Here is a 13,319-nt window from a genome sequence, read left to right on the forward strand (position 1 = left end):
CCCCAGGCAACTATTGATCTGCTTCTTCTTTTTCCTTTTTTTTTAAACTATAGATCGGTTTACATTTTATATGAATGGAATCATGTATTATGTATGCTAGTGTGTCTGGCTTCTTGCACTTAGGTGAAGATCTTTGAGATTCATCCGTGTTGTTGAATGTATCAGTAGCTTTTTCCAGTATAAGCATTGTTTGTCCATTCACCCGTTGATAGACATTGCTATTTTTTTTAATAAATTTATTTATTTTTGGCTGCGTTGGGTCTTCGCTGCTGCACGCGGGCTTTCTCTAGTTGCGGCGAGTGGGGGCTATTCTTTCTTGCGGTGCATGGGCTTCTCATTGCGGTGGCTTCTTATGTTGCAGAGCACAGGCTCTAGGTGCGTGGGCTTCAGTAGTTGTGGCACGTGGGCTCAGTAGTTGTGGCTCGCAGGCCCTAGAGCGCAGGCTTAGTAGTTGTGGTGCATGGGCTTAGTTGCTCTGCGGCATGTGGGATCTTCCCAGACCAGGGCTTGAACCCGTGCCCCCTGCATTGGCAGGCGGATTCTCAACCACTGCGCCACCAGGGAAGCCCCAAAACTTGGGTATCTTCTTATTCCAAATAGATAAAAGACATTTTGTTGGCTCATTATTTAACCTAGCTACTTGGTAATAATTTATGTGGCATGAAGTATTTTTCAGGAAGCTCTTTGGCAGAGTGTTAATTTTTAAAAACTTCATCAATTCTGAGGAAATTTGGAAGGTTTATAGTAATAATCTAACACAGTGTCTTTCAGACTTAATATGCCTTCAGGAAAAAAATTGGGGGGGTGTATTACAGTCATAAATGTTTTTTATAAATTCTATGTATTTATTACTTTAGTAATTTAATATATATTATAAAAGATAATCAAAATAGAAATTTTAAAGGATGAGATAAAATATAATTGTAAATAATTGTTCTTTTTGCATAATTAATGGATTGTCATGCCTACCCCACTCTGGTAACTAGGAAGTACTGCCTGTTCAGACAGTTGAAAATTACACCAGCAGATGGCGCAATAGTCTAACTTTTTACAAAAATACGTAATTTACATGGACTAATGGGGAAAGATAACCATTTTTATGTAGCTTATAAAAATAGCTAATAGTAAAGGAGAAAAGACCATTTTAGGCTTTAAGCTAATGTTTCTCAGTCTTTTTTTCATTATTGCTCTCTTCCCCAGGAAGCCTTTTTAGATATTTTTTTCCTAATTTACTCTCCTAATGAAATCTTAATGCTGATGCGCAGTGTATCTGTACATGTAGTGTGACTCTGTTGAAGACCAAAAGTCACTATATTTACTTTTTTTATCCCTAAGATCCAATTTTTGTCCACTTGAATTATATCGCCTCTGTTTAGAGATCATGTTTTAGAGTAATTATGTTTTTCCCCGTTACTTGAGCTTTCTAATCTCATTTTTCTTAAGTGAATAATAAATTAGTATGTGCTCTTTTTGTTCATAGTTACTGACGTGTAGTAGCTAATGGTAGGAGAAGCTTGCCCAACATTAAGAAATATACTGGAAATAGTTCATAAAGGAGACAGGCTGTTCATAGATAATTTCACTTTACTATATCATGACATTTTGTTTATGCTTTTTCCCTAGGATGCTATTCTGAAATACAATGTGGCATATTCTAAGAAATGGGACTTTACAGCTTTGGTTGATTTCTGGGATAAGGTAGAAGTATGCTTATTTCTTAAACTATGAAACTAATATGACAACTTTAATGGAAAAGTTTGAGAAAAATATGCATAATTCTGTCACACTAACACCATTATCATCTTTTATTTTTGTGAGAAATATTTCCTGCTATTTTATATGCAGCTAATTTTGAATTTTGCTTTAGTCTCTCATGATATGCATTTTCTGTTGTATTGTTGTACCATTTTCAGTAGTATAAAATGGCTGCATAGTATTTCATGTCTAGATTTTGATAATTTAATGATTCCCATATTCTCAGACATCTAGGTTGCATAAGTTTTACTCCCTTCTCAATTATACTGTAGTAACATCTTTATATATGTATGTGAATAAATACATGTATATGTTTTCCCAAATTTAATATTGTTTCTTTAGGTGATTCCCAGAAGTTAGGTGGCTAGGTCAAAAGGCACAAAACTTTTATAGCCCTGGATTTATGCTGTAAAATCATTTTTCCTCAGGGGACTGTAGCAGTTTAGTATGCTATCAGCAATGGGTAAGAATACCACTTTGATAGTACTGTTAGAAGAATAGGTATCATCCATTTTGAAAAACTGGCTGTATACCTTTTAAAAAAAAACATTTTATTTTGATATAATGATAGATTCACAAGAAATTGTAAAGAAATGTACAGGGAAGGTCCCATGCACACTTCATCCTATCTTCCCAAATGTTCATTGCTTAAATAAGTATAATACAATATCAGAACTAGAAAACTGACACGAGACCTTATTTAGATTTTACCAGTTATACCTGTACTCATTTGTGTGTGTAGTTATGTAACTGTATCTTCATGTAACCGCCACCACAGTCAAGATACAGAACTGTTCTATCACCGCAGTGCTCACTGGTGCTGCCCATTATAGCCACACCAACTCCTTCCTAACTTCTGGCAACCACTAATCTGTTATCCCTGTGCATAATTTTGTTACTTCAGAAAGGTTATAGTTTGTAACCTTTTCACATTGCCTTTTGGTTCCTTTTTATTGCGGAGTAGTGTTCTGTGAGATTGATGTATCATAATTTAACTGTAAATGCATTTCAGGACATTTGAGTTGTTTCTAGTTTTTAGCTGTTAGAACTAAAGCTGCTGTGAACTTTCGTATACAGTTTTTTGCATAAACATAAGTTTTTATTTCTCTGGGGTAAATCCCCAAGAGTGCGATTGTTGAATTGTTTGATAAATGTATTTTTAGTTTTAGAAGAAACTGCTAGTATACTTTTGCTAGGTAAGTAGGCCTTCCCAAAGAGATACTTTCATATACAATCTGTTTAAAAGTTTTTTTATAATTTGATTTTTCTGCCCACAGTTTAATTATCCATGTTATATATGCTTAATTTACTAATACTAGAAACTGAAAGTGATTTTTGAAATGGAAACATTTTGAATTGAAATATTTTCAATATTACACAACTTTAACTTACCTAATAGAGAATAATTATTGAACTTTAAACATGTCCTATGTTTTTTTTAATTGTGGCCTTTCCCTCTCTGGTCTTTTTTTCAGATAAATAACTGTGAGATAAATAAGACAATAATTATTATTCCTATCGTAAATGAGTAGTTATGATTTAGAAATGAACTTTCTTGGCCAAAGTGACATAGTTTGTCCCTGGTAGGACGGTGTAACCCAATCAGTGTTCTTTCCACTATTGCCTGCGATCACAGTCTGATGTCCCTCTGCACACAGCTTCCCCTCCTACTTGCTGCTCATTTTCTCTGTAATTAGAGACTGATATGCCCCCTTCCTCCACTTTTCTGTATTGAAGTTCTGTCTCCCAAGACTAACATCTTCCTATCTACTCCCTCCAAAATGAGATGTCACCTTTCTTTGAATTTCCATGACAAATTTTAAAATTTATCTTGTGGCACTCCCTCTCTTTGCTTTGCTTTATTCTAGATGAAATGTTAACATCCACTGGTATGTCAAAAGTTTCTTGGGGCAGAGACTGTATCTTTCTTAGCTTTGTGTTTCGTGTAGCATCTATACAATGTCTTATTTATCGTGTGTGCTCTGTAAGTAGTTATGGACTGGATTTCAACAGGAGATCAGGCAGTCATATTGGTTTTCATGGTTACCAAGGTCATGAGAATATTATCTAGAAGTAACGGTTTGAGTTAATAAAAACTGATGTTTCTGATTCCTTCTCCCACTCCCTGCCCACACACACAACACATCTAAATTAGACTCTTCCTTCTCTGAGCATTTTTAGTTAGTGATGTTCCAGTGTTCTTGTTACTTCATTTCCTGTGACATTACTGAAGATCAGTCTGTCCTCTAGGATTGCTGGTGGTAATCCAGAAGAAAGTGGTTGTTTAATTACGTGGTCAGGAATCAAATATTAAGATTATTGTGAACTCTTAATTTTGAGTTACAAATAAGGAAGAACCTGAAAATGTGAAAATGAAATTGACAGTGTTATGAATAACACCACCACTCTCTTTTTTCCAGTAGTGTTTTGATTGTTTCACAAAGTATCCGCGAGGCAGCATGATATAAGCAGTGGCTCTCAGATTTATTGTGTATCTGAATCCTGGAGGGCTTATTAAAAAGGTAGCTGCCGGGCTTCCCTGGTGGCGCAGTGGTTAAGAGTCCGCCTGCCGATGCAGGGGACACAGGTTCGTGCCCCGGTCTGGGAAGATCCCACATGCCGCGGAGTAGCTAGGCCCGTGAGCCATGGCCGCTGAACCTGCGCGTCCGGAGCCTGTGCTCCGTAACGGGAGAGGCCACAACAGTGAGAGGCCTGCATACCGAAAAAAAAAAAAAAAAAAAAAAAGGTAGCTGCCTACCATCCTCTCCAAGTTTTCTGATTCAGTGGCTCTGGGATGAGACCTGAGAGTTTGCATTTCTAATAGTTTCCTAGGTGGTGCTGCTGTTGGTTCAGAGACCATGCCTTGAGAACTGCTGGTGGAAAAAAGAGCATAGAATTAGAAATGAGTATTTTGTTTCTTAGTCTCAAAGGTTTGTAACTTTGGATAAGCCACATGACCTCAGCGTTAGTTTCCTCATTTGTGAAATTGACAAAATAACCACTTTATGCATCTTGATGACATGTTTTAAAGACCTAGCTAGCTAACTAATGTATCTGAAATCACTTTTAAAATTCTGGAATGATAATCAAATATGTTGTTACTTTCTTACCTCTGTAAACAGTTTGTTTTGCCTCTTTTCAAAAAAAAGTTTTTTCTGTCATTAACATATCTGAATTGTAGGTATGTTGTAAAAATATAAGAAGTAAGACAATAAAAATTACTTGTGCTTTGGCTATCCCCAAACAATCACCTGAAACAACAATCTGTTTCAGGGCTTTGTATTCTCTTCTGGTTAATTTGTCTATTACTGCAGTAGTGCCACAATGTCTTAATGGCTATAGCTTCATAATAATTCTTGATATCTGGTAAAACGAGCCTCTCTTCATCAGTCTTCTTTCTCACAAGTGTACTGGCTATTCTTTATTCTTTCACGTAAATTTTAGAATCAGCCTGTTGGTGTCCATAAAAATCCTGTTGGACTCTTGAGTAGAATTGCATTAAATATGCAGATAAATTGGAAAAGATTTTATATCTACATAATACTATATATTCCTCTCCATAAGGATGGTATGGGTCTTCATTTATTTAGGGTTTCCTTAGATCAGACAGGACCTTGTATTCCGGTATTTCTCTTGCTTGCTGTCGTGGAAGCCCTCATCATCTGTTTCTCCATAGCGTAACATGAGCTATGCCCCATAATTATACATTCCTGTATATTGTCTTAATTCAGTGTCTGCTCAATTGCTCAATTACTCTTAGGTTCCCTGGCATTTACCCCATTTGTGTTTGATTGCTGGCAGAGCCAAGGCGCACCCACTATCTTGGCCGTTGCCATATGCTTTAGGGAAAGATGTGAGATTTGAGCATAAAAGCACTTTGTCCCTTGCCTGATGGGAGCTGTTGGGAAGTTCTTTAGCTTTTCTGAGCCTCAGTTTTCTTCCCATAAAATGGGATTAACAGCTACCTTGGAGTATGATATTCTGATAATTAGTGGCTTCTTGTGGTTCTTTTTCTCAAGACTCCAAACAGGAGGGAACAGGAGCAACCCAGACAGGCCTTGTTCCATCTGTCCATCAGCAGTCGCTGTAGGGCAAGAGCTGGGGGGAAGGTGTATTAGTCAGGGAAACAGCACCAATGGGAGAGAGATACATCTATATATCTATATCTATATATCTATATCTATATATCTATCATCTATATATATATATGGGGGAGAGAGAAAGAGAGGAAGATTTTAAGGAGGAATTGGTTCACACAATTATGGGGGCTGGCAAGTCTAAAATCTGCAGGGTGGGCTGGCAGACTGGAGACCCAGGGATGAGCTGATGTTGCAGATGATGTCCAAAGGCAGCCTGCTGGCAGAATTCTCTCTTGCTGAGGTAGGTCAGCCTTTCATTCTGTCCAGGCCTTCAACTGATTGGATGAGGCCCATCCACCTTATGGAGGGCAGTCTGCCTTACTAAGAGTCCGTTGATTTAAATGTAAATCTCATCCATTGATTTAAATGTAAAACATCCTCACAGAAACATCCAGGATAATGTCTCATCAAATATCTGGCCACTGTGGCCCAGCCAGGTTGAAACAAAATGAACCATCACACAGGGGCTTTGGAAATCTCTTTCTTGTAGCACTTCTCCCTCTTCTTCTGTAATTACATTGTTTGAACATACGTAAACATCAGGAAGATTTGCAATGTGCCTCCACATCCATTCCACAGAGATAGGATTCTAGAGTGGTTAGGAGCACAGATAGGGGTCCCCATGGCCTGGGTTTGGATCCTGGGTGGGTAACCTGAGGCATCCTCTCAGCGCATCAGTTTCCCCATTGGGAAATGGGGGTAAATAGTACATTTCCCTCACAGAGTTGTAGTGAGGGTTAAATGATGTAATGTATGCAAAGCATAGATCAGTGCCTGACACCTGGCCGTTTTTATCACTCACCTTTAGAGTTAATACATTTAAACATCATGATACGATATGTTTCTGCCAAAAATTTTAATGAAAAATACTATATATAGTTAAAACCTCCTTTGTTTCTCTCTGCAAGTTCTTTTCCCTTTCTCGTTCACTGAAGGCAGCATTGTCCTAAGTGTGGCATCTGATTTGGCAGTTATTTTTTTTTCTACATTTTAACTACATATCTATTAACAAGAGATAGCAGTGTTTTCTGCATTTCAAATGATGGAATATGGTATCATAGTGTACATAATATTCTGTAACTTGCTTTGTTTTTACTCAGCAGTATGTTGGGATCTAACGATTCTGAATATATATAGAATTGTCTCATTTTAATGCTGATTAGATTCCATGTATGAATAGCTTACCTTCCTGTGCCGGTACTGCTGGATGTTGGGGAGTTTCTAATGTTTTGCTGTCATAAGCAGTGCTGTGATGGACACAGCCTATGGCTGTCTTTGTGCCCTTGTGATAGGCTGCAGGGTAGGGCAGGCATGTTGGAGGTTCCCCGGGTATCGACAAAGAACTCTCCAAGATAGTTAGTTGTACTTTATTTTTCACACCCTGGCCAATGCTTGGTTGATATTGTCAGGCTTTAAAATCTTTGCCTGTCAGATGGCTTTTTTTTTTTAATTAAAAAAATTTTTTTTAACATCTTTATTGGAGTAAAATTGCTTTACAATGGTGTGTTAGTTTCTGCTTTATAACAAAGTGAATCAGCTATACATATACATGTATCCCCATATCTCCTCCCTCTTGCGTCTCCCTCCCACCCTCCCTATCCCATCCCTCTAGGTGGTCACAAAGCACCCAGCTGATCTCCCTGTGCTATGCAGCTGCTTCCCACTAGCTATCCATTTTACATTTGGTAGTATATATTGCCACTCTCTCACTTCGTCTCAGTTTACCCTTCCCCCTCCCCATGTCCTCAAGTCCATTCTCTACGTCTGGTGGTGTCTTGCGAAGCACAGGAGTTTTTAATTTTGATGGAGCCTAAATTAATTTTTTCTGTTTTTGGTGTCATATCTAAGAAGCTAATCCAAGGTTGCAAACATTTACTCCTGTGTTTTCTTCTAAGAATTTTATGGTTTTAGCTCTTACTTTTAGGTTCATGACTTATTTTGAATTGATTTTTGTATATGGTGTGAATTAGGGGTCAAGTTTTATTTTTTTGCTTGTGAATAGCCATTTTGTGTTAATTTTCACGTACGACGTGAGATAGAGGTCTGATTTCATTATTTTTCATGTGGATGGATATCTGGTTGTCCCAGCACCATTTGTGGAAAAGACTTCTATCCATATTGAATTGTCTTGGCACCCTGCAAAAACCAATTGACCATACATGTGAGGGTTTGTTTCTGGCCTCTCAATTCTATTCCACTGCTCTATATGTCTTTATGCCACTTCCACACAATCTTGACTACTGTAGCTTTGTAATAAGTTTTAAATTGGAAAATATGAGTCCTCCAGCTTTGTTCTTCTTCTAATTTGTTTTGGCAGTTTTGGATCTTTTGTGCTTTCATGTGAATTTTAGGGTCAGCTTATTAATTTCTGAAAAAAGTTAGCTGTGAAGGGTAATTTCTATAATCATATTAATAGAATCCATACTAATTCTGCATCTTGAGGCACGACCAGTCAATTTCAGGGTTACCTTATTGAGCTTTTGAACCATATGATGTTTAAAGGTAGGCATAAAATAATGGAAGCCTTATGGCTATGTCAGAATATCTTTGTATCTAGATGTCTTTCACTCTTAAAGAGATGTAATTTTTGATGCAATGAAAAGTTGACCAAACTGATAAAATCTTTGTCACTTAAGTTATAGTATATAGATGGTCTATTTGCGTTTTGTAATTTTCGTGCCTTAAACTAGTTACAGTTGTTAATTTGGGTAGGTACATTTGATACCTTGTGATGGCAGTAAAACATGCCATTGGTTAAAATACCCCTGTCACCTTGCTATGAGGTAAAGTAGTCGATTTTTCCTCTCTTCTTAATCACTCTACTCAGACAGGACCTTGTTTCCCTTTTATCTGGTGACCTTGCCCAGAAACATTCCTGTAAGAGTAATATATAGCAAGTTTTGGTGTGTTTAGTGTAGATCATAAATATGAGGTGATTACCAAGGTGCTGATGATAGTTTTACAGTTCTCTAGAGAGAGGAGTCATTGCATTTTTGACCTTCTGATTTTTATTTACTTTGTAAACATACGGGAGGGTTGGGGGAGTCCTCACAATTGTACCAAATATTCATTTCTTATTGTTTTCTTCAAGTTTTTGTCTCTCTCTCTCTCTCTATTTTTTATAGTTATATCTAGATATAAAAGTATATTTAAAATATTTTATGATATATTATAAAGCTGTGTTATATAGCTTTATCATTTTTAGTCTTAATGGTTGCATAATATTCCATCAAATGATATGTCATTTGCTTAGCCATTCCAGTGTTAGAGATTTAAGGAAGTCTCTTTGTGTAAAGCATGTCTAGAGATTTAAGGGTGTTCGTCCCTATGACTGTCTGTTGTTTGTGCATTGTCAATGTACTTAACAGTAGACCTTGGATATTTAATACAGTTGTGTGTTTTTCTGTCCTTCAAACTTCCAAAGGTATTAATATAGAACTTTACCATGTCACAGCCCACAGGGATAACATTGCCCAGGATTACAGGAGTTATTGAGAAGTAAGTATTAGATACATATGTGGTGGGATTGGAGGAGTAAAAACAGATCTTTAGTGCAAGGGAAGCAGTTGTTTGGCTAGGTTTTTAAATTATAAGTGAATTCTATTTGCTTTGCATTGTCTATGTCCACACTTTGGAGTAAGAATGCTTCTTTTAGAAGGGCTCTTAAATGTTGCTTATAACAGTATTTGGGAATTCTTTACTTAAATGTCACACCCAGCTCTGAGTAACTTGTTTTGCTAAAGAAAAAAATGAAGTTTAAATTTAACATCATATCAATTTTAATATTTTACAGTTAAGTTGATTTTGGGGCTGTTAACATTTATCTCCTTAAAACTTTGCTTTGGCTGGTTCTGTGAGTAATAGGTTTTGTAACCCATACTACTTTAGAACAGGAGGTGTTAATATCAACAGTCATTTAGTGTGGTTCCATGTTACAGTCATTACCTAAATGCTAGTATTGAGAGCAAGAAGTAAGAGACCCAGAATCCTGGTAATCCTTTGAGCATCCTTATTTAGGATAAAAGCAAGGAGTACTGCCTAAGCTTTTTAAAAGTTTTTTTCAGAGACCAGCAAAGATCACAGAAATCATCCTGTTATTTTGTAAATCATAGTTAAATATTTAGGTGCTACTGAGTTGAAATGGCTGTTATTTAGTTTTTTTTGCATCTTGAATGTTAATATTAGTTTTCCTCCCTGCCAGCTGTTGGAAGTGCTAGGAACAAATAATCTGTGTTTTATGGCCCTCCTGGGTGGTGTTCCACAAAATTAAATTCAAACACTTCTATAATTCGTATTCTAACTGAATCGATATACTTACTGCTGACATTTTTCACAGGAAAGTTTAACAGAATGTCGTATATATTAAGAAAGTTTCTCTATTAATACATTTTAGACATATTTTAAATACTTCCCTCTTACAACAACTGTGGCACTATTTCTTTTCATTCTCAGTGAACTAACTTGTGAAATTTACATAGCACATTATGGCCATAGTGATGGAAGAGGGGTGTGGGGATGGCGTATGTTAAGAGCGGTTACTTCTGTTTCTGTGATCCTGGCTTCCATTTCTGGACTTGGATGCTAGTTAAAAAATGGATGTTTGCCTTATAATTATTCATTAGGCCATCCATATATATTTTGTGTACTTTTTGAACATATATTTCACAATAGATGTAATTGTCAATTCAAAATAAAGAACTTTAAATTCTAAAATTGGTTTGTATAGTGAACTTTTTCAGTAAATGGAATAGTTGTTTAAAGGAGACCTAAGGTTTTTGGTGACTATTTCATCTTCCTTTCCATGTTTAGTTTTATGTCTGGAATAGAAAAGATAGGAATGTGTAGGTCTCTTATTTCCTCACTTATGTTAGTTAGTTTATCCATAAAGGCTTTCATAAATACCAAAATCAGGTATTTTGTTGTTGTTGTTGTTTTATTTTTACATCTGTGATTGCTAAAAGTGGAGAGTGAGAGATAGGAGTACAGGAATGGGAGGTCATTTAAAATTAAAAAATGGAAAAATTTAAACTTTAAAGTTCAAAGGTTTTATTGTTGTGGTTAGGCTAGAAGTATATTCCTCTTTGGAAGCCACTATTTTTTTTTTAATAAATACAGCATGAAGTTTATACCTCAAGTCATACGTACACAGTAAATTCTTTATGGCAACTCGGTAATTGTGCATCTCTTGCCTTTGCTGTAGTTATTAAAATATTGAGTATGTATTGTCCTGTCTGCTCGTGTCCTATGACTTGTCAGAGAAAGGTTGTGTAAAGCCTCTTTTCCTGTAAATGAGGATGTGTAAATCTATCAATAATGAACTTGCATTCTTGCTTATGTACTACTTAATTTTAAAAGGTAAATAGGTGTCGTATTGAGTTTTGAAGGACGTGCACTAAGTGGAGCAAACTATTATGCCTAAGTCATCTTTTCCTTCAGAGTTCTTTTTGTGTAGTTTTACACTTAAAAAACAGGTATATCAGAATTCTTTGTCCCCAAAATTGAGACGTGTGCTGTTATAGCCACGTTTAACTAAAATGACATTTTTGAACTCATGTGACCATGAGAAACCTTAAAAATTATCATTATTGACAGAACAACAATAGAAACTCAGGGAAAACAAATATAAGCTTGTATTAAAATGGATTACCGAGAAAGTTATCTCACATATATAAAGTAATGGCTAGATGGAATTGTTTTGACTTATATCTTTATTATGGGATAAAAAGTTAAAATATAATATATTGAAATTATTAGGCAAAAATCATAGTGTAAGTCACCTGTCATTAAGTAGCGTAAAATGCAATAGTTGTATGTTTATGCATCACCTGGGCGTCGTATGTGCATTCATATGTAAGTGGTGTCTTTCAGACTTCCTGGCTTTCTGGTGCGTGCCATAGTATTATGGGCAGCTTATCTAACAATAACTATATCGAATGTACTTAGTACTTTTTTGTATGTTAAAATATTTTTTTAATTTATTTATTTTGTTTATTTTATTTTTGGCTGCACTAGGTCTTCGTTGCTGTATCTGGGCTTTTCTCTAGTTGAGGCAAGCGGGGGCTACTCTTTGCTGCAGTGCACTGGCTTCTCACTGCAGTAGCTTCTCTTGTTGCGGAGCACGGGCTCTAGGTGTGCAGGCTCTAGGTGCTCTTAACCACAGTGGTTAAGAATCCGCCTGCCAATGTAGGGGACACGGGTTCGGTCCCTGGTCCGGGAAGATCCCACATGCCGCAGAGCAACTAAGCCCGTGCGCCACAACTACTGAACATGTGCTCTAGAGCAGGCGCGCCACAACTACTGAGCCACGTGCCACAGCTACTGAAGTCCTCGCGCACCACAGAAGAAGAAACCCGCATACCACAATGAAGAGTAGCTCCTGCTTGCAGCAACTAGAGAAAGCCCATGTGCAGTATCGAAGACCCAACACAGCCAAAAAATATATATATACACACATATATATAAGAAAAAAATTTTAGAACAAAAATATTAGAGGATTTTTTTCTCTCTCCATTCCCTCACCCCTACCCCCACCCCCACCCCACCCCCCATCACCACAATCTCTATAAATGTTTCATGGAACATTAGTGTTTTTTAGACTAGTTTTGGAAAAGCTGAGGTAAGGCAAGATGTTGTTAACCACTGTTTCAAATCAGAACAAATGTCATTAACCAATAACCAGTAAAAATTGTGGGCTTTCACAGTAGCCTTTTTTTTTTTTAATAGTGCAGAAGTAAGTTTCTGAATGTATATAAACACATTACTCCTTAGCTTCCAGTTCCAAGTGGAATTCTTCATAACGAATCTATTTCTGGACGTTTCTTCAAAACTTAAACGATTTAAAGTATCCTTGTTAGTTTTGTCATAAAGAGCCTGTAGCAAATTCCTAATCAAATGAAAGCAGCCTTGAATGTTTCACAAGACTACAGCTAATGTCTTTATTCCTCTAGCTTTCGAACCTCTGATTTGGAGTTCAGTGGAAATTTAACCTTTTTGGACTTCTTCCCTTAGTGACTCACAGTCTCTAGAATCAATAAGGTCTGCATTGCTTTTACAGCTTGACTTGATTTAATTCATGAGAACTGCAGGAGCCAAAAGAAAGCTAATCAGAGTCAGCAAAATATTAAATTTTAGATTTGTGTGAAATATGTGGACTTCCTCCTTGGTTTGGTTAATGTATCCTTTGGGTTGGAGCATATGTTGAGGGTCTCATTCATGATTTATTTTAAATAGTGCAGCTCTCATAGCATTAATTGCTCCAATTGGAACTAGGCACCTTGCTTTATAAACTTGCTGAGGTATAATGGATAATTAGTCTCAGTTGAGCCCTCTATGCACTAGATCATTGATGAAATTAGAGTTGTTATTATGTGTTTGTGAAACACTGTGTTGTATTTATGTGTGTGGAGGACAAGGAGGATGGAAATT

General features: G+C 36.6%; 1 protein-coding gene across 5 annotated transcripts in view; it reads left to right on the top strand.

The window, feature by feature from the left end:
• The window catches only part of PARG (poly(ADP-ribose) glycohydrolase), a 113,180-nt gene that overhangs the window by 17,230 nt on the left and 82,631 nt on the right, over window positions 1–13,319 (top strand). For all 5 annotated transcript variants that reach the window (XM_033841668.2, XM_019929484.3, XM_019929407.3 and 2 more), the window contains exon 7: window positions 1,624–1,698. In XM_033841668.2, the coding sequence (XP_033697559.1) occupies window positions 1,624–1,698 (75 nt within the window). The remainder of the gene's footprint in view (window positions 1–1,623; window positions 1,699–13,319) is intronic.

Source organism: Tursiops truncatus, chromosome 16 (assembly GCF_011762595.2).
Source record: "Tursiops truncatus isolate mTurTru1 chromosome 16, mTurTru1.mat.Y, whole genome shotgun sequence".
NCBI lineage: Eukaryota > Metazoa > Chordata > Mammalia > Artiodactyla > Delphinidae > Tursiops > Tursiops truncatus.